This window comes from Thermobia domestica, chromosome 13, assembly GCF_964235325.1.
Source record: "Thermobia domestica chromosome 13, izTheDome1.hap1.1, whole genome shotgun sequence".
Taxonomy (NCBI): Eukaryota; Metazoa; Arthropoda; class Insecta; order Zygentoma; family Lepismatidae; genus Thermobia; species Thermobia domestica.
In genome coordinates, this window is record NC_137466.1 from 10,607,902 (window position 1) to 10,630,778 (window position 22,877).

The 22,877-nt window shown below is 34.6% G+C and overlaps 1 protein-coding gene across 1 annotated transcript in view; it reads right to left on the reverse strand.

Annotated features, from left to right (window-relative positions):
* The window catches only part of LOC145667491 (uncharacterized), a 129,415-nt gene that overhangs the window by 74,070 nt on the left and 32,468 nt on the right, over window positions 1-22,877 (reverse strand). The window contains exon 2 of the mRNA XM_081734968.1: window positions 5,583-5,931. Within this exon, the coding sequence (XP_081591094.1) occupies window positions 5,583-5,931 (349 nt within the window). The remainder of the gene's footprint in view (window positions 1-5,582; window positions 5,932-22,877) is intronic.

Genomic DNA, 22,877 nt, shown 5'->3' on the forward strand with positions numbered 1-22,877 from the left:
CATTTTCGTGAAAAATAAAATCATGATAAGTTGAATTACTTAGTGATATATGCTATTCTTGAGTGATATTGTGTGTTTTATCTTAGAATTAAGAAGTATTATTGCAGAATCTTAAATGAATTTTACTATTTAAACTTATTGGTATACATTTAGTTTGTGTTATTGTGCATTGTTAAATATGGCATTGAATACAATACCTTACAAATATGCTTTATTGAATATATTATTGTATTGAATATATTAATATGTTTGTGTAATTTGATTTGAATTTTGAAAGACATTATGAAGTACAATGCTGAATAGTATTTTGAATTACAAATAACTATTGATTTATATTCAAATATTGAAATTATTTTTGTGTTTACATTTCAAGAAATAATTGAAATAAATGAAAAAATAAACAAATAATAAAAATGAAAAAACTCAAAAGACATTTACGAAATGGCCCTCGCGTTATCGTAAATGGCCCTCGCGTTCGTTATTCTTCGAATTTCGCGATCATGTGCGTTCGAGTGAAGCCTACAAACTGTTATTCTTCAATGTGAACGAACTACAAATGACAATAACCCTCTACGGACTAATGGAGTGCTGTGATTCCTGTTGTGTTGCAATGTGGTTAGGAAGATTTGTATTCCAGGGTTCTTGCCCACTTCTGTAATACCTTCAGTGGACAGTCCGTTCGGCGCCATCTATAACAGGATGGATTGGCGTGAATTTTTAAACCAACCCTCGTATTATTCCAACATCAATTCTTGGAAATGAAATGCGACTAATCAACAGTTGGGAGAGAACAATGCTTAGGAATTTCTCACCCAAAAGGTACCTCACTTCTCCAGACAGTCTTGCTTCCTCCCGTCAGTCCATATAAGGTTGAGTAACTTTGCTACCCTCGAGAGAAACGCCCACGCATAAGTCCTCATGATGATGACAGAGTTTTACGTGACAATGTGAAGTCTATCAATAATCGTCGATTGTACAACTTATTCGAACAATCAATGTTTTTAATGTGATTTTTATTAACTTATGAACCATTCATTATATATTATTAACATTGTAATAATGCAAAAACTTAATGTTTTCTACGAACTATATTTTAGTTTAGTCAGTGTATTCTCGCGCTGTGAACTGGCAACGATGGCACGCCGGAAGAGAAGTGTGTGTGTCTTGTTTGAGCCACCATGTGAGCTAAACGTACTGTTTCTGTCTTCACAAAAATTATTGAAGTATGTAAAGTCTTAGTGTTTAATTACCGAGACTAATCATTGCTTTTGATATACCAGTGAGTGGTGAAAGCGACATGGGAGAATGATGAAGTCCACAATTCGCAATGTCAAGGAAAACAACGACTTCTTCACCAGTTGTAGTTGACTTCTTCGAATGAGGAAACTTACAGAAGATGACGCAAACTCATCCTTCTAAAACAGTGGACTAGTGAATTGTATTCGGTATAGTCGCCGGATCCGTCGTGCGCGTTTACAGATCGTCGCGAAATCCTTCAAGGGCCATTCTTTTCGTCTTAGTGAAATATTGTGTTTTGTGTTTTCATAAGTTTGTAAATGTTTTATATTCCTGGAATTGAGAAGCTAAATATAAGTGATTTCGTAAATATTTCTCTTTTCAATATGCAGTGAAAGCAGTTTTTCATAATGTCAAAGTGTGTGATTTATATTGTCTTTCTCAGCTAATGGAGAATATTACTTTCTTATAGTATACAGGGCTTAGGTTAGAACCAAACAGGTAAGGTATATATAAGCAGTGAAGGACAAACATTACTTTCGTCTCCCACTATCCATCTGGCGGAAACCATGCATTGCTGCCCCACTTGTATTCTTTTACAGGTATTAACTGGTATACCTTGAAGCTGACGCAGCAGCGAAGGTGGGTAAACGGCAAATGTCTCTAGTTAGGGCGACGCCCGAATCCTAGGACCGTGGAGGAGTGAAGATACTTGTTTATTACCAGTCTCTTACGTCAATTTACTAATTTGTGCATTTGAATGATGATGTAAAGGAGATTTTTGGGAGATCCAAGGTTCGAATCCCAATATTATTATTATTAGTTAGTCTTCTCGGACTGGAACAAACGAGTATCGAACCCCATTACATCTGGCGCTTCGAATACGGACATCCGGAACTCGAACCCAGGACCGGCACTCCCCTTATATGGTTAATAGGTTATAACTATGACAGAGTTAGAAATTACGTATTTTTGTAATTGCTTACAATGTTATTCACGTATGAAAATAATTTTCCCGTTTCAAATACTATTCCAGTTATATCAATTGTTGCAGGATCTACCAGAGGAAAACACCTTCCTTCTCTCCTCAGAAGCGGTTTTGTTTTCTCGTTGAAATGGGATTCGCTAGGAGCCAATTCCACTTCAGAACAATCACAATGTTCAGTCATTTACTAATGTTTTATTAATTTCTTTTTTATTGTTAAAGCTCTTTCAACAGGACCATGTACTAATTGCTTTGTAACCCAAGAAAGGCATTCATTACATAACTTCAGATACGAGAATTATTTGGCACTGCCTATGATAGATGTTCATCAATGGGAAAAGCTGTCAGCATTTTCAAAGTATGTGGAATTCTAGCTTTAGATCCGGGAGTTTAGAGTGACGGTAACAAGTGTGTACACAAATGGCCTGCTTGGATTTCACGTGGTCTAACCGTGAAATTGAAAATTTCCAGGAGTGGAATTTGACCTTCAATATCTCATGAATATAATTAATGTTACTGTTATGTAAGCAACCTTAGTGCGTAGTTCTGTAATTTACTGTTTACAGGAATTATTTTAGAAAGTGTATCTCTACAAAAGAGAATACAAGCATTAGTCCATTATATTATTTTGTGAAATTAAGCTATTGGTATGCAATAGGTTCACTTGAGAAATGCCTTCATCTGCAGCAACAGATAAGCAAGTGCATGAATCAGACGGCGTAAAAAAAATCCAGTGCCAACATCCAACAAGTTAGTGGTACAACTGTGTTGACTGTAAGACCTGTATCTGTACAGCATTCTCATATTAGTTTAGAGAGTGAGTCGAATTCTGCATTTGAACCACACATTCTAGCAACTACAAAATTAGTTTTACATGTCTTAATCATATCGTTTTCAAAACAACAGTAAAACTGTATCAGAGAAACAAGAAAGGCAAAACATCAAGAATAGTTGCCAGTTTACTATTCAGGAATGTGGTACAAATCAACGCTAAAGACGAATAATAGAAACTCTAGCAAGATGCTCTTCGAAATACGTATAAAGTAATTTAAATGTAAATCTTATGTAGGCAATGATAGAAATCAGTCTGATCGAGAAAAGAAGAAATAAACTGAAGGTAAAGGTCCTGTATACTGGGGAGGCATTCTACAAACCTCTATTTGACGATTGAATCGCATGCAATTTTTGTGAAGATTAATGATATAGACTCTCTTCCAATTATATAGGTAAAGGTGTATATTTGTTAAAACAATTGTTTACTTTTGCTTATAACAAATAATTTTTTCCATGTTTCGTTTGTCAACATTATTTCTGTTATAATCCATATTTCTACATGTATAGTTTAAGGAAATAATTATTATCATGTAAGCAATGTAGTCCTAGTTTTACATGTAATATTCAATAATTTGTATTTCATAAGATACTATAATCGAAGAACACGTGGCCGGAACGTTTTCCGCCGGCTCAGATTCAACTGCGTATTTAAGATGATGGTCCCTTCTAGTAAGCTCATAAGGCATTCATTAATTACACGTTTATGAGCATAATGGCAGATAATCGGGACACGAACTTGAGAAAACTAGAAAAAATGGTGACAATTAAGCAATGAAATCAAATTTTATGATGCATAATATGCATTTCCAAGTTACGTACCGGTATATGAAAAGTAATTTTATATTAAAGAGTATTTGGTGATAAATGAACGTAATTTAACGCGAACTCAGATACTGGGAAATTATTTGCAGATATTCCTTCGTAAGCTTACAAAGAACAAAATTCAGGCATATCTGCAACCATGGCCTTGTAGGATGATGTTTACTTTATCCTGAATCAGTTTAGCTTTTGTAGTTTTATTCTTTTGTCACAGGTGACTAAGTACGAGAGACAACCCATTCCACCCTCGCAGTGTGAATGGAGTATACCATTACAGTGAAGTACTCTCTTAATCTTTGATAGTCCCAAATAAACCATGAACGTTGACTGAGACTGTCGCTTGCAACATGTTAACAACTGAGGTTTCAGTGAATGTACGTGCCAACAGTCATCATTTCGTGCAAATGGAAAGAAGTCAAGAAGATGATTTTCAAACTAAATAGACTCTTGTGGTCTCCATCTCTTCATTCACAAACTTGAACTTATGAACAAGTAGATCTACTGTAATTGTAACTGCGTGGGCAGGCTTTTGGGGTGGAGATTTGACTGGCGAATCTGAATTACCAATGCTCTGTTCTCCGTCAGTTGATCTAGAACTGAAGTCGTACTTGCTGTTATTATGTTCAGAATCTGAAGATTCACTTGCTGATTCCTCGGAACCACTCAAGTCATCAGTGTGTGTAAATGTATTCTCCCGACGTTTGAAGATATCCTTTCCTAAAGGAACAACTGGTTGGAATAAGATGTCTTCAAGCCTTCGGACTTTAAATAGAGCAACGGATGATATTGCGAGAGGCATCTCTTTGTCACAAGATTAACAACTTTCAGCAATGTTTTGCCTTGGGTTAAATGGATAGTCATACCGTAACAAAGAATATTTTGTATCTGCCGTCTAGAGAAAGTTTGTGACTATCTTTGTTCCACTTTCTAGTTATTGGATGGATTGTTTGATTGATTGATTGTTAATGAAGATAATTCAGTTTCATCCATCTCGATCACGTCTACTTACTTCAGTTTATTAATTACGCCCTCTGTTAGTTAATAATGGCATCAATTGTTAACATGTTTTAATTACGTTTTTCTCCTTTATAACATCAATATAAGCATTAATCATTCTATATATTATTCAACTCAGTAAGAGAGCGAAACATTTCGATATATCATACATATGTAAGTAGCACTACCTACGTCTGACTTATAGTTTGTCTTAATTTATTAAACACCCTCTTCACCTATTGAGTTGAATCCTTTCAGACTTGGTATTTCAAAGTGTGCATCTCTGTACTAAATATCACCTTCATTTTTTTTTTTTTTTTTTTTTTTTACGATAGCGAACTATAACGGTTACATTCGTCATTTCCTGGAAAAATTCTCATTTCAGTTAAATCAATTCGTACAAACTTCGACAGTATGTTAGTATTAACTGTTTTGTACTTTTATTGTTTTATGAGAACTTCTATCCATGTTCTTGTAATGTCGCCATCAGAATCTTAAAGGTATTAATATGTAACACAGACGAATGTTTAAAAGAAGAATGTTTGAGAAACTACCAGCTTCTACTTTTCTATATAATGAAGATGTAAGCTCCATTCTATTTGCTTCACTCTCATCTTTGTTCTATCCAAAATTATGGATTATTGATTGGTTTGAACATAATACACAGAAGGAAAAAAGGTTATTCACTATTTTTATTTTACAAAATACGCACCTCGGACTTTCATCTCGAGGAACTCTTTCAGATCATGGAAAGCTGGCCAGTTTTCGTGATTCTCGTGTTGTTGATTTACGGGAACTCCGACGGCCACCTCCGCATCATCTGGTTCTCCTTCAGCCAGCTCCTGTATCTCCGGACCCAGATCATTTAAGATAATGTCAGCCATATACATTTCTCCTGGAATGTCCTGAAGTGCCTCTTCAACATCTGGTGGTTGATGGCTTCTCATTGCTATCAACAGAGAAGGCGCTTGCCATTCTGGTTCCAGCAATTCCCAGTTTCCACTGAGAATTGGGCCTGGTTTTCGCCGCCTCTTCCAGCAAGGAAAAAGCCTACTGTAAACCTGAAATAATAATAAAAAAGAAGTCACTGGATACAGGAAGGGAGCTAATTAATTGATCAAACATACATTTCCATAGAATGAAACTAAATAAAAGTTACGGGATACCTTCTTTCATACTATGCTACAGTTATTGCAGAAACATTTATTTACGAAATATAAACACCTTTGTTTTAGATATTTTCTATCGAAGGAAAACCAAGAGAACAATATCTCTTGTGATTTTTTAAATTAGAAATTTTACTATAGGGTTGTTAGAGAAATATTTATTTATGGAATACATAAACAACTCAACAGGGTTTAAGAAAGAACTCACTCCCAGAGAGTAAACTACATTCTCTAATACATATCCATTCTATAAGACTTCTGACACTTATGCATAGCAATGTTTGGAAGTATAATAATAATAATAATAATAATAATAATAATAATAATAATAATAATAATAATAATAATAATAATAATAATAATAATAACTAAAACGGAAACATTTCGTTACCACCCACAATACTATGGGAACTGGAAGTGGTTGAAATGTACAAGTACTTCCGGTTTCAATACTAATTTCCATAGAACAAGAATGGTAAAGGATAGCTAGAAGCGATTTTTTCAATCATTTCAGCAACTCAAGAATATTTTCGTCTCCTTCGCTGACGTTTTAATCAAGTAATACGTTGAATTGATTGAGTTTAACGTCCCTTTCAGTAGCGAGGCTATGAGATGTGGACTACAGCTTAGCGTGGGATCCGAACAGAATGAGCTCCCGCTGGGAATTGAACTTGGGTGTCCTATGCTAGAGGCGTATACGCTAACCAATTAACCACAAGTTCTTGAAGTGGTAGAAATCAACCAGTTCTTGCTTCGACGTTTGACGCCATATAACAAAAACGGTGACAGATAGGGATCAGCGGGTTTTTGTAATCGATGTAGCGTATGAAGTGAACATATCATGACTACCCGCGACATTCAATGAATCCAGCGTCTCACGAATGTGTTCCATCTCCTCTGGTTCTATCTATTCAAACCGGAAGGGGTGAAAATCAACCATTTCCGATTTTAACAGTGGTCGCCATAGAAACAGTAATAGTGACAAATGTTATTTTTAAATTGATTCAAGCGTCTGAAGAGAATTTATCATTCGCACCACAGTACATAACCAGAAATGGTTGAAATTTAGTACTGCTTCAGGTTTCAATATTGATTTTCATAGTTGTGAAGATAGTTAGAAATATCGAGAAACGGTTTTTAGGAAACTATTCAGTGTCCGAGGAATATGTTCTACTTTTGATCTTATTCCTCCATTGCATCCAGTAGTTATATAGATGTACTATTTCAAGTGTGGGTATTAAATCCTCATAGTTTGGAAGTTTACTTTAGGTTTCGCACCGTGAAACAAGTCACATTATTATTATTATTATTATTATTATTATTATTATTATTATTATTATTATTATTATTATTATTATTATTATTATTATTATTATTATTATTATCATTATTATTATTATTATTATCATTATTATTATTATTATTGAGCAACACCAATAATAAAATATCAGTGTCTTTCATACTTTTCCAAAGTTTGAGATCGGCAAAATAATCGGAACTCCGAGCTGATTCATAACTATTTTGTTGTGTTTGAAATGAATGTTTATTTTGTTTGGTATTTTTCTAACACATTATTTATCTAATATTGTTATTATATACTATGTATTAAAAGGGAGGTAGAAGCATTGTATGCATGCGTCGTCAGTTTCATCAGATATTGTCGGCATTTGAACATCAGCCAAGTGTTCGAGCCCGTGAATAGGCAGTCTCTTCATTTTCTCTTTTGTTTTTCGTTTTGGGCGAGTTTGAGAAAATTTACTTTTTGTCAACAGAGAGCCTATGTCTACTGTTCGCCCGATCCCTTTCTTGGGGTTGTTAGCGTATATTATCTGCTGTGGGTGAGAGGGCGCGAAATATGTTTTTGTGTTTCTTATTTACTGAGTGGATAAATTATTCATTTAAAAACTAAGAAATTTGCAAAGAATGCAAACAAAAGAATATGAGACAAAATCGTTGTTACATATATTCATCTTTTAGGCTGTATATATTTTTTTTTTCACTTAAAATAAGACTTTCAAATGACAAACCGTCCTTGGACGAGAAGCTACTAACATGGTCCTCGTCTTTGGCCCGGATCAAACAAAAGGTGTAGTGACATGCAGAAACCCAAATATCTTGGAAACATCATTACTAGAATGAAAACAAACTCTTTCTAACCCTCTATCATTTCTCTCCTATCATAAGGGAACGGATTCGAGTCTCTGTGCGGGAACGCCTTTTTTATAACGTGATCGGGTTTCATTCTCGTATGTCCCTGTTTGGGAAGACATTTCTATAACGCGAAAGGTTGGGTTTCACGTTATTTCCTAAGGTCGATAGAGTTCGTTCTAGTTTGGGATGCTAATTTTATTAAATGCTTGGTGGTTAGTCAGTTGTTTGGACGTTAATACATAGGGTAAATCTGGTTAGCATAAAGCATTAACCAAAAATTTTATATTTACTTTTGTACCAACCAGGTTAAACAAATATTATACCTTCTACTTTAATTACTTATCACTCATGGTTGACTTAAAGTAAATCTATGCCAACTGCATATAGACTTCAGAATTTGAACTAATATAACATTGGATGGTTAATGTTTTCAATTACGTGATTTCAAAGGAAACAACTTATGAGAGTGCCAGTATAAAAGAATACTTAATTGTTATTTTGACACACACATAACGTTTTACCCTACATATATTTATTTAAAAAGATGCATTTTGATCCAATCAAATATCTAAATGTGCACGGAATTGAAATGTATTTATTTTCCGCAAGCTTTAACTAACATAGTTATTACACCATAACGAAATACTTACGTGCCCACATTACAATATAAAATAAGGTTTACGGATATTGTCATTATTGTAACTTTTTTCGGAAAAGTTACGATTGTATTAATAGCAATAATGATAATATTTTGTCAAAAAACCGGCTTATTTACTTACTACAATTATAATATAAATGCGCACTTTGTTTTACTTTGTTTTCACTTATAACACTACACTATTTCATACACACTAATAAGGTATTGGGAAGAGGGGGAGTTCTTGATAGAGATGCAAAAAAGCCGGCTTTTTTGAATTGATGTTTTTTTGCACATAAAAAGCCGGCTTTTTTGGGGGGGGAACGAGAATTTTGGAAATTTTGGCTTTTTTCATTTTCATGATTTTTCTGTTTAAATAGCTTTCTTATAGTATACTCTAAAGTTACATAAGATTCCATGACCTAAATGCATTATTTCGCTCTGGAATTCACCCTCATGATGGATGGAGCACATTGTTTATGAATTAAAGTAAACATAAAGTACGTAGTGTTTGAGGACAATTTTAGAAGCTATTTAACTTTATTTTAACTTCTTAATTATCAACATTTTTTCATTTCTTTTTAGTCATCCGTGTTTCACTTCTTAGAGCTTAGGACTCTAGCTTCTAGCACATAATTAAACTTATGTTTTTCGATATATTAATCAGAGCGTACGTATTTCAATATATCTGTCAGAGCGTACTTCCACATTTCCGTTACTGTAGCTGTGCAATGATTTAACAATAATCTTCCGGATACAACCTTGAATACCATTTGATAGAAATAATCAATATCGAATTTAGAAAAATATTTTTGAGGGTTTTTTCTGAATAATGTTTGGTTTTTCTAAAAATTCCTAGCTTTTATTTAAGAGGAGCTTAAGGTTATAAGTACAGGCATAACAAATATTTCGTTTCGTTTATATATGAGCTATAATCTTCCAGATACAACATTGAAGACCATTTTATACTGATAATTAATGGCGGATTTAAAAAAGTATTTTAGGAGGGGCTTTTCTTATTAATGCTTAGTTTTTTTCTTGAAATTCCTATTTTTCTTATTTGAGGACAGGTTGAAGTTTATGAGTAGAGGCAAAACTAATATTTAGATTGGTTTAGAAGTTCCGTAATTTCGGGGTAGAGGCTTCAATCCGAAACACATCCCCACCCTAAACCTCTTCGCAAATCCATCACTGCTGGTAATTAGAAATAACAAAGATTTAAAAACGATTGGAAAGGAAGTCGGCCAGGACTCACAGTACACGCACTATCTCTACATTCACAGATGGAATTAAGAAAAACTTTTGTCAAAATGGTCAAATGCAGGGTTGAATCCCGGACTTCACGACAGAAGCGCGAAAGCTAACCACTCAATCATGTTTGTTGTCCAGTTGTGCTTAACTCTCACTTTCTCTATGGCCACAAAAGCTCTCCATTGACTTCTGTCCTTATCCAATTCAATCCAGTTTCTACTCTGTATTCCTATTTCGGCTAGATCCATCTTAATATTGTCCTCCCATCTCGGCCTAGGTTTTTCTAATGGACGTTTCCCGATTGGATTTCCAGTTAAAACTTTGAAAGCGTTCCTCCTTTCTTCCATTCTGGCTACATGACCTGCTCACCGGAGCCTCCTAGACTTGATGACTCTAACGATGTTTGGTAAACCGTATAAATTATTTAGTTCCTCCTTATGAAGTTTCTGCCATTCCCCATTCCCGTTCCTCTTGGGTCCAAATATTCGTCTCAGAATTTTATTCTCAAATATAATACAGTCTGCGTTCTTCCCTCAGGGTAAGCGACCATGTTTCACAACCATAAAGCATAACAGGCATGATTATCATTTTATATATTTTAAGCTTTAAATTCCTTGACAGAATTCGCGACGACAAAATATTTTGAACTGAATAATAATAATTTCCTGATTTCAGTCGACATTTAATTTCTTTGTGGGTATGATTTTGGTCTGGTAATACTGATCTAAGATATTTGAAAGTATCCACTTTATCAAAAGTATTAATTGATATTTTAACGCATTCATAATTTGCCGTATTACGATCCTTGTGAACTTGCTTGTATTTATATTTCACTGCATTTACTCATGTCCCTGCAAGCGTTTAATAAGGCCCCTGCAATTCTTTCGATTGTTCTTCTATCAGATTTACATCATCAGATTTACCATTCAACTCTAGGCCCTGGTTCTTATCTTTGATTTTTCTTATAGCGTACTCCGGAACAAAGCTGAATAGTAACGGCGATAACGCGTATCCTTGTTTCAGGCCAATCTCGACCTTTCTACTCGGACTTTACTCTGGGATGCATTTAAACACTTAATAAATCTAACTTTTTCGGTATTCCAAATTCTGTAAGAATGTTGTACAATGTTTCCCTCCTAACCGAGTTGTAAGCCTTTCTAAAATCAATAAACAGTTGTATTGGGTAATATATTCCCATTTCTTTTCGAGTATTTGTCGAATGGTAAATATCTGGTCAATTTCGACTAAATCCACACTGATGATCTCCAATAATTTCATCTGCGTATGGGGGCAATCATTAATAGAATGTTAAGAGAAATGCCTCGATAATTATTACTATCAATTTGCCTCGATAATTATTACTATCAATTTTGTCATCTTTCTTGTGAATTGGATCAGTGATTGATTGATTCTACCACTGATTGATTGTAAATGTATTCCATAGTTTTTCTTTTTTGTAAAAAGAAATTTCGTAACTATATGTCAAATTTTCTTGTTAAAAATTGAGAAACCTTCAGGACTGGGTAAACCGTGATGGTGGTTATATATTCTACAGCCTAGGAAACCATACGCTCAGATGAACTGTTTATTACGCATATCATCCATAAACAGAAAATTTGATACTTTCCCGATTCTGAACAAGCTTAAGGAACAATCAATGCATTACAGAATTTGGAGCTTTACCGATTTTTCAGATCCGAAGCACCTGATAGGTGGTAACATATTATTACGTATGTGATCAATCAGTGAAAAATTTGTTCGAAATATTCATACAATGTATATCAAAGTTAAAACTTAACTGAAATATTTCAAGAATGTACAGAACCACCCGAAATGAAGCTCTTGATGTGCAGATTTCTCTCATGTTTTTCTTTATTTTGCTTCAAAAAAAGGGCGTGAGATACTTTGAAGTAAAAATACTACATACATTTTTGCTAGTTATTTGTGTATCATTTTTTAAAGTACTTATTATATATAAGAGGTTAAAATATTATTACATATATTGGTTAATTCTGTGGAATTCATAATGTAAATATGTTAAGAATTTTTTTAAAATCTTTTTTGAAATTCCTGGTTTATTTTCGAGGTTTCATATTATTATCTGTATCAACCAATAATTAAATGAGTTTTTTGTTGTAGAGAAGCGAAATAAAGTCTGCTTTATCACTTTAAAGCAAAATTTTCAAAAAAGCCCAAAATTTCTAAAGCAAAAAAGCGAAGCAGAAAAAACCGAGTTCTTTTTTCAAAAAAGCCGTTTTTTTTTCGAGCCCTTGCATCTCTAGTTCTTGATGAATATTTTTGCTTTGTCGATAGATTCTTGGGATGCAGCACATTTTAATTAATGATGATACGATAAAAGTGTTTCTTTCCATTCCTTCTCTTCTTACAACCACATGGTTCTATGTCCGTAAGCTGAAGTTGGCGATATTTAACTTTTTTTTACATTATCCGGACATAATTACGCCATGACTATACTCGTAATTGCATTTTAAATTTTCAATATTTTTGCGTAACATTTCACCAAAGAAAATATTAGATGGTCACTAATAATTAATATTTATATTGATGCTTATAGCATCATTCGGAACAGTGTCCATCACGCACCATAGCCTCCGTAATGTACACTCACGTCCCTTTGCGGGCTAGATACTGTCGTTTTTGTATTCCTACGCCAGTAGAAAACGCTGATTCACACTATATTGTAAGCGAAAATTATTAATACCGCATTATGCAAGCATAAATCAGTTTCATGATAGTTTTCCATTTATTCAATAAATTTTTACCACATGAAACCTAAGTCTAGATGACCATTGCCTGTCACGGACTATATTTTGTTCTTAGTTACATCACCATATTGTCTTTGTTCTGGGGTGCGAGACAATTATGCCTACCATAATCTGTTTGCTGGGTGCTACGTAGAAGAGTGTTGTTGTGCTACCAAGAAGAGTGCTGCTGACGAAAATTTTGCGCTGCAACTCAGGAGGCTCATTGCACACAAGATGGAATACTTGGGAATATAGTAAATAATAAAAGGGAAGGGGCCCATCCACTTACACTATTTCAAGTTATAGCTAGTTATTTCCTGGCATTGACGTTCTGCTAACAGTGATCTTTCTACCATTTTTCTTGTTCTTCATTGAAAAGGAGTAGAGTTCAGCTTACAGCATTTGGATACACTTCTCTAAATTATAACTATATGAATTTTGGCAATATATCATGCCAATCAGGCCGCCTGAAAAGTTGTTTCTTAAATGTAATTGTTTTGTTTGATATTTAGACTTTCACAAGAACGCTCCGCCAAAATTTTTTTTCGCTTACATTCAGTGCTAGCTGTAGAGTTCTATAAGAGGGAGTGGCAGTAAAACTGGAAAACTTCTGGACTTTGAGACCTCTAGTGGATTTTCACTTTGAAGGCATTACAGAAAAACAACAAGGAATTTAGCACTGTATAATCGTGTATTCAATATATGCCTTACATACAGAATTACTGAACTTAAATACATTCCTCAGGTTAAGGAATTCCAGAAGTAGAAAACAATTGCCAACACTGCTCACGCGATTTCTTCTGTTTGAATTTCTACACGGAATAAAATTTTATTTTATCATCGATTAGTTTTTGCTTTTAGGCGAGAGCAGATGAATGATTAATGAAAGTGAATTATTGTGAAATTATTTTTGTGCACTTGCACCGGAATCGAATCCTGAACGATGCACACCATGATCGCACGAGGTAATCGCTTTATTTTTAACGGACTTTATTAACTTACCTAACTACCTACTATTAGATTTTTACTTCATTTTTACTCATTTCTCCAGTAACCTATAACGACAAGCCAACGAACACAGAAATATCGAGAACAGTTAAAATTTCAAAGACTCGACCACCGGAAATCGATCCCAGGAGCACGTACACCAAAGGCGCACGCGCTAGCCACTAGACCAGCCGACATGGCTACCACTAGCCCATAGGGGATGGTATTAATTTCTTAATCGATTCTGTAAATGTCATTCGGTTACATACATATTTATTACGAGTGTAATTAGAAATGAATATGAAAACTAAGTAATGGTGGAAAGTTAACTACCTTCACTTCTTGTATATTTATAATAAGTTACAGTAGAGTCCGAAAACTCAGCCTAATGTGGACCGAAGGGTGACCGAGTTTGTGAAAATGCCGGGAAATAGGGTTAGAAAAGAATAAGTATGAATGTATCATCAGAAAATACAGTACTGTACTTGTACTTATTGGTTGCTCGAGAAACTCCCTCCCTAATTACCCTTAAACAAACTCCCTCCCTAATTACCCTTAAACAAACTCCTCCCTAATTACCCTTAAACAAACTCCCTCCCTAATTACCCTTAAACAAACTCCCTCCCTAATTACCCTTAAACAAACTCCCTCCCTAATTACCTTAAACAGACTCCCTCCCTAATTACCTTAAACAGACTCCCTCCCTAATTACCCTTAAACAAACTCCCTCCCTAATTACCCTTAAACAAACTCCCTCCCTAATTACCTTAAACAGACTCCCTCCCTAATTACCCTTAAAAAATCCCCTCCCTAATTACCCTTAAACAAACCCCCTCCCTAATTACCCTTAATGAATTCACACTGCACAGTAATTTACGTGATATTTCTAAGACAGACCTCAGAAAAATACCCGGCAATGACCTTGAACGGGTCTGTGCACAGGTTTTTTCGCCCTGACAAGGTGTGGCCGAGTTATCTTGACTCTGCTGTATTTATTAACCTGTGAAAGAAGGAGATGATAATATACTGAAATTCAAGTATGCATTTGAATTCGATCGGCTCTGAAGCCAGTAAGTAATTCACTCGATCATTCCTTTTTGACACTAAGGTGTAGCTTTAATGCTTAACGGAGAAACTGAATCACACGTTCTCATATCGGGAATTGAACCTTGGTAATCATAGCTCCAAAATATAGTCTAATGCAGTTTGGCAAGTCTAACGGGAACTGAATTTTCTGAATTTCTATTACTTTTCTTTGTCTTAAATTTACCCTATATGACTTCACAACTGACTCAAAACTACAACAACAGTTGTTACCTTTAGTAGTAAAGTAAGAGAAATTTGTGTTTATGCAGCTTATTTCTAAAGGTTTATATTCCGTACTTATTTGTATTTTTATAGTTTTTTTTTTTTTAATTACATGTGTAACACTTAAATATTTATGGCTTCGCATGTATTCTTCACAGGAATATCAAGAAAATGTAATTCAAGAACATTTCTTACGTGCTTAAAAAAATGAAATAAAAGCGCATTAACATATTATGGATTATTAAATTCCAAAAATCGTAAAGTGCATTATTAAGAAATTATTTTATTTGTTTCGTTCATAATTATTTGTTATGCGTATGTACATAGCATCGAAAACCTACTGAGGAGCTCTCTCGTCCTTGAAGCAACGAGTCAATCTTCCTCCAGCGAGCAGTAGAAAGTATTCCACCCTCTTAGTCTCTCCTTCCTTTCTTACTTCAATTCAACACACAACCAGTATTCGTAGTTCGAGGGAATTTTCCCTAATCTAGGGAAATTTCGTACGTAAATTAAGTAAAAAAGGGATTTTTTTGATAAAACGTGAAGATCGAGGGAAATTCTTGGACTGACTGATTGGCCTATATAAATACTTGTATGTTTCTTTGTTCTTCAGGAATAAACTAACACAATTGCGATAGTTTGTCTGTGTATGTCGAAACAATAGACAACTAGGGAAAATTTAATAAGAAAATGGAAAATTTAATGTCAATCGAAGGAAATTTTCTTAAGAAAACCTACGAACACTGCACACCCAATTTATTCCCTTTCCATTCGCCGCAAGAACATTGAAAAGAGTTCGCAATCACACACACACAAATGCACAAAGAATGATTAGATTGTACGTAAAGCCAGCGTTTAAAGGACTATTCTATGACATTGAAGGATTCCACGTACCAGAGGTAAGCGCTCTAAACTGAGCCACCGTGCCACTTAACAGAATGCCTATGAATATACGGTATCTTATACGGTATCTTAACAGAAACATCAAAAGACAATATTCCCACAGAGGTACTCAGATCTACTAATCACATGGCTTCATATGCAGGCACTCAAAGACGATAACCATTGGCACATGATAGGGTGAAAAATCTTCTCAGTTTATCCGAGAATGGTTCACTTTTGACCTCACAGTCACGCGGCTGAAGCAACTTTACTGAGAGAAAGCAAAGCTAATTTTGTTCAAAGTCGCTGCAACATAACTTTAATTCAAACTTTAAGGACACGTATGTGTGCATTGATGTGTAAACAAACCCAGAATATTCAACAGTACATGCTTGCATATATACATATCTATATATCAGCGGCTTGGGTGAACGTAATGGTAAGCGCCGCGTCGGAGAAATTGAGTTATTAGGAGGAATAGGTTGTGATCGAACCAAAGAAGAGTATGTAGGTAGTTTAATCTCAGAAGTGTACCTACAGATGGCAGGGAAAGCATGTGTCATTGCATTGAATTGCATGGGAATATTGAACCTTGTTTTCCAGTTTACTCGAAAAATAGAAACTGTGACATATCATTATGTTCCTCCGAGCCGCTCATCTATCTACCTGTTTGTCTACATATATTGTGAACCCTTTACCTCAATACACCCTTGTAACTGTTGAACTGAAATTTCGTACCATGCAAATATCGACAAGGGGCATTGTTTGACATTCAATACCACTAGATAAACCGTGTTGGCAACCCAATATAAAGTTTTATTTTTCAAATAGCACAATGGAATGTTATTTACTACATATTTCAAATCTACATGTGAACTGAAAAGTTACAATTCTATACTTATGATGCAGTGTTGCAAACTAAGAACGTTATTACAAACATTGAAAAGCAACACAATTTTGGAAGGGTCTACAAAAGTAATTTACAAATCCAACTCATATGCAAAGTACCTTAGTATCAAATACTACGCTCGTCATAAGACTTATTTGGAATCAGTAGAAACAAAGCTACAAGGAATTAAAATTGACTTTTTTCAAAGAAATGGCACATCGATTTACGTAGATAATTTTCAATAGACATATAGATCATAATGCCGTTTACAACTACTTGGTATCTCAAACCATTCCCGAGATATAAAAAAGTGAAATTTGATATATTGCTTAAGATGGCATGTTTGTGGGAACTTTTAAAAAGAAATTTGATTTACTTTGCTTCTATGACAATATTTTTGCTACATGTAACTATAGCAAGTTCTCGGAATTACACAGTTTTAACCAATGTTGTAAATTTTACTAGTATTTATCATATCTCCACAACGGTTTGAGTTATCAAATTGTTGTAAACAGCATTATCATTTTCACATGTAAAAAATACAATGACATATATCTCTAAGCGGTTTTCCAAAACAAAGGCTTTTGAAAAGAAAGTCAAATTTTCAATCTCTTATATCTTTGATTTTATTAATTCGAAATCCATCCTACAATGATCATAGTGTTAGGAGCTAAAGTACTTTAGATATGCATTGTCCAGTCCCTCTCACTTGTGTTGTTACTGCTGTAGACGAAACCAAAATATTGGTGTTTCTGATATTGTAACGTTTTGAGTTTGCAACACTGAATAACAAATCTAATATTGTAAATTTCCTTTTAACGTGTAGATTCGAAATATGCAATAGCCTTATCATCATCATCATCATCATCATCATCATCATCATCATCATCATCATCATCATAGGTTTTCTGCCATTATTGGTAGGTCAGTTGCTGCAACTGAGAAGCTTTCATGCTCCACGGTCCTCTGCTAACCTCTTCGTCCTCACGTACGATTTCTGTTTTGATATCGTTCATTAATTGTAGTCTCCTTCGCCCCTCCCCCTCTCTTTCCTATCACCATATCCTCTAACCTGTCCCTCGTGATAGAGTCTCTTCTTACCCAATGTCCCAGCCAGTTTCTCTTCCTCTTCTTAATAATATTTAAAATTGTTCTTCACTCCTTGACCATTTCTAACACTTTCTCCTTCGTTTTTCGCTCGATCCAGTTAATTCTTTCCATTCTTCTCTACACCCACATTTCGAAAGCTTTTAGTCGTCTTTCATCACTTTTACGCAATGTCCACGTTTCTGATACATACAGTACTGTACACCACACGAAGCATTCTATAAGCCTTTTTCTCAGCTCTTTATTCAAGGTCCCACAAAACAGACTTTTCTTCCTCCTAAAAGCTTGTTTCGCCATTCCTATCCTTGCTTTTATTTCACGTTCACACCTCACATCATCACGAATAATAATACCCAGGTATCGGTCATCTATTCTATTTGCTCCCCTCCCACTTTTATTTTTCATACAGACCCCTTCGTTCCAATCACCATGGCTTTTGTCTCTCTAACATTTATTTTCACCCCGTATTCTTCAAAGCTCTTTCTCAAGTTTTCTAACAACTTATTTATTTTCCCTTCAGATTCTGCAACAAGCGCCATATCAACAGCAAACCGTTTGCACCTAATCATTCTACCTCCTACTGAAATGCCCTCTTCGTTTTGTAGGTTATTAGTACAATAGCCTTAAGTAGTGGTATTTAAAGGAATATAAGTTAATGTTCGGTTTGCAATACTGTTAATTTGGTGGTACAACAGGGTATGTCAAACAATATTCTCCTGTCGATCTTTGCGTGGTACAAAATTTCAATGCTTTTGTATTATTTTAAAATTTACATGTGCGAATCAACACAAATGTTACACCCGGAATTTGTAATACACATACACACACACACACACACACAGATATATATATATATATATATATATATATATATATATATATATATATATATATATATATATATATATATATATATACTGTATATATAAACAGAAATTTGGAATTTATTATCCCTATAATCCACTTATTGTCAAATATCTTCGTAACATGTAAGAAATCTAATGCTAATATCAATTGACAGTTGCAAATATTTATAAATTGAGAGCATTAGTACTAAATTTTTACATTCGTAGTATCCAGGGCCGGATTTAGGAAGGGGGTGCAAAGGTGCACGTGCATCCCTCTTTGTTGTAAATATAGACTACCTAAAATGAAAAGCTAGCAGTGACTTTTGCAAAATCAATAGTTTGTCAATTTTCTGAAGGTTGAAGGAAAAGGATTTATCGAGAGCAGATACTTAGCGTTTCCAGGTCAATTTCTCATTCACACCACAGATGCCTAAAGGCATTTAAAAAACTCAAATTTAATTTAAATGTACTGGCTGTTATTTGATGCATCCCCCTTCCCTCAGAAAATCATGGATCCGGTCCTGGTAGTATTCCTAACAGTAATTCTTAACCTACATCTATAGTAGAAACCTGACTTTTTTAATTCCTGGCTGATATATAAGGGAAAGTTACTTGTCAGTTTTACATTCTGTCTTGGTTTTGTGTCTACTGAGCAGAACATTAACACTATACTCGCACAGTCAGCAACAAAAGTTTTTTTTTTCGTTTGGTTAAATGTAGTTTGGGAATAACGGTGGTATGTCTGGAACGTATAGAAAATTCTATTCTTTTTAAATTTACTGAAAACTGTACTCAAATTGTCCTTCCATTCTGAAATTATTTATGAAACTAATTTCATCAAGTGGAAATCACTTTTGTCGCTGACTGTACAAGACAACCTGAATCGTGTCAAGTAAATGCGTGTGTTTCTTTTTTTTTTCTAAATCAGGTTTTCACAGTTCTCATTCTCAGAAATTATAATAGAGTATTGAAAATTAATAAATTACGTACCTGCCCCATGTAGCTACAGTCAGACTTCCAGGCAGTCAGAAAGGAAAAAAAAATGATTATTTTGTTTCAATGTAACAGATTATATTGTTGCGAAACAATATAAGAATTAATAGTATATTCTTTTCTTTCTTTTTTTTTTTACTTTTCCCTTTTAATTAATTAATGTATTTATTTATGTTGAATGTGATGCTAATAGCTACAAGTTGACAACGTAGAGAACTACCTCCATCTGCGCAGGCGCGAGCTTCTACAGGAGGAGCCAGTGTTGCCACAGTCCTAGCTCTGGAGTGAGCTAAAAAAAAAAAGTACCAAATTGAAACAAAAAGGGCTGAATTCATTATTTTATAGCAGTGTAATACATGGTTCTATAGCACGAAATTAAAAGAGGTAGTTCTAGAACACTTCCCCCCTCTTCCAAGAATCCAAATCGAGAACGCGCTGTTTAAAAAAAAAATACTTTTTAAAAAAACATCGAAATAGGAGGACCTCGAACAACCGTAGAAGTAGATGAAACTTTTCTCGGACATAGGAAGTGTAACGGAGGCCGCAAATTAAAAGGGAAAATAATTATCATCTTCGGTATGTATTCTAAGAAAACCATTTTTCAAGAAACCTCTATTTCAAAGTGACTATTAAACCGAAACGGTATTATGACCATATATGAAAAAATGTATAAAACGGGAAACAAATCAATTGATCTCCGAGTTCGTATGTAAACAGAACGTTATAATAAAATATTAAACTATAAATTATTGCACCTTATTCTCGCTTATTTCATGACCGAAGGAGGATAGTAGACTATAAGAAGAATATAAAGTAAGTAAACTGACATTTGTAAAAAATGTAAAACCTGTCCAGGGTCCTAGAACCTTTCCTAAAAGACATCACTACACATTGTTAATAATTTTAAGTGACCTATTATTCTAACTAGTGCACCACACATACACATAATACACATACAGTAACAGAAAATGCATGACATCACACCTCATGTGCAGTCAGACAATACCCATAATACACAGAAATGTAGAAAAGGTCTTACTGACATTTTCGCTAAATGGTGCTGAATTGGGTAGAATTGTATAGAATTGTAACAACTTTCTTACAAAAGGGAGAAAGGGCTGCAAACACCAGCGTGGTACCAACGGGCCGATGAATGACAAAAAGGGCTTAATTTGGTACAAATTTACCAAGTATGGCAACATTGGGAGAAGCATATCCGTTCCTATGTTTTCTTTAATTTGCCTAAAAATATAAGAGCAGAGTTATCATCCTAAGAAATTTTGTTCCTCGTTTAAGAGCTTTGAATTTCCTTTTGGGTAAAAGATGAGTTATGCTTGCTCACTGACTTTTGATTTAAAATAGCAAGTAAACACTTAATTTTCAGTAAGTGTTATTTTGTAACGTTGAAATATCTTACACCAGCGACGTAAATCTGTCTTCTACATTGGGACCGTTCCCATAATCTTTCTTTTTTACTTTTCCTTTTTTTAAGTGATATTCAAATTATTTATGAAATTGAAAAACAATGCCGTGGAGGATCAGGGTAGCAGAGTTGTCTTCAACATTGGGAGGTGGAACAGATTTGAGACTTATTCTGGGTGGGGTGGGGGAGATGAGACTAATATTACGGTAGATTAATCTGATTTGTCAGATGAACCTGTTATATATTATATATGATGAAATGTAGCAGCGGGGGCTGGTACTATATGTTGCATGGTTGTGCAACCGGATATTTTTTTAATATAAGGATATTTTTAAGTATTAAGGTAGTGCATCAGTAAAAAATAAACCTTTGTTCTTGAGTGCAAGGCAGTATTGATGCATTTCTAAAAAAATCAATAAAAAACCGAAAGAAAGATATATATATATATATATATATATATATATATATATATATATATATATATATATATATATATATATATATATATATATATATACATTTCCAGTTGGAGCCAGTGTTGCCACTGGAAGCAGTAACATTGAGCATATGGCAGCGAGCTCCTATCTCTTAACATGCGGAAGTGGATTTATTCCTGTGTCGCTGCTATCTTCCCACATTGTACGCTTCCAGTTGGATCTCAATCCACAACTGTTATATACAGTACATATAGTCAGCTTCTGTAATAGTTACGAATTCCTCCGCTTGGCAGCGCTTGACTCAATTGATAGGCTGAGTGAGATATAGACGCTAGGAGAAATCAAGTTAGTTCCAAAACACAAACACGCAAGGAACAAATACGAATCTGGTGGTAGTAGTGTTTCTTACAGGCATAATATTGGCAGTGGCGTATTTTATGGACACCCGACGCTACCGGCAGTAGCGCTGCAGCATTAATGAAGATATAGTTAATATAACACGTTTAAATTAATTAAAAATAATACGTTTATAGTTTACTAGCAGCGTTCACCCCGCTTCGCTGCGGTCACCCCGGAACGCAATAAACTTTGTTACTTAGATAATTTTTACTTTTTCGCTTTCAAGTGATATGATAAAAACCATAGAAGATTGCAGTAAATGTTAACATTATATCGCCTGTCATTTATGTTAACCCGCCCCGCTTCGCTGCGGTCACCCCCGAACGCAATAAACTTTGTTACTTAGATAATTTTTACTTTTTCGCTTTCAAGTGATATGATAAAAACCATTATAACGCCTGTCATTTATGTTAACCCGCCGAGTGACACGGTCATGCGGGTTGCATATAAATACGTTTATTTTTATACCTATGATGAACTAACAAAGGATTTGTACGTAATGGACACCTGAATGGTCAATTATCTCAAGACACTGGTAATTGAAAATTAAAGTGATATGATAAAAACCATCTAGGGTCCAAATCCTAATAACCCCCCCAAAATAAAAGAAATTGGTTCAGCCGTATTAGCGTGATGAGCGGACAAAGGATTTGTACGTTCTCTTTTATATATATAGATTATCTTCTCATCGTACTAGATTCTCTAGGCCTTATGCAGAGTCGTTCTGACGCGTGATTAGTGCCATACTAAAGAGCTTGAATAAC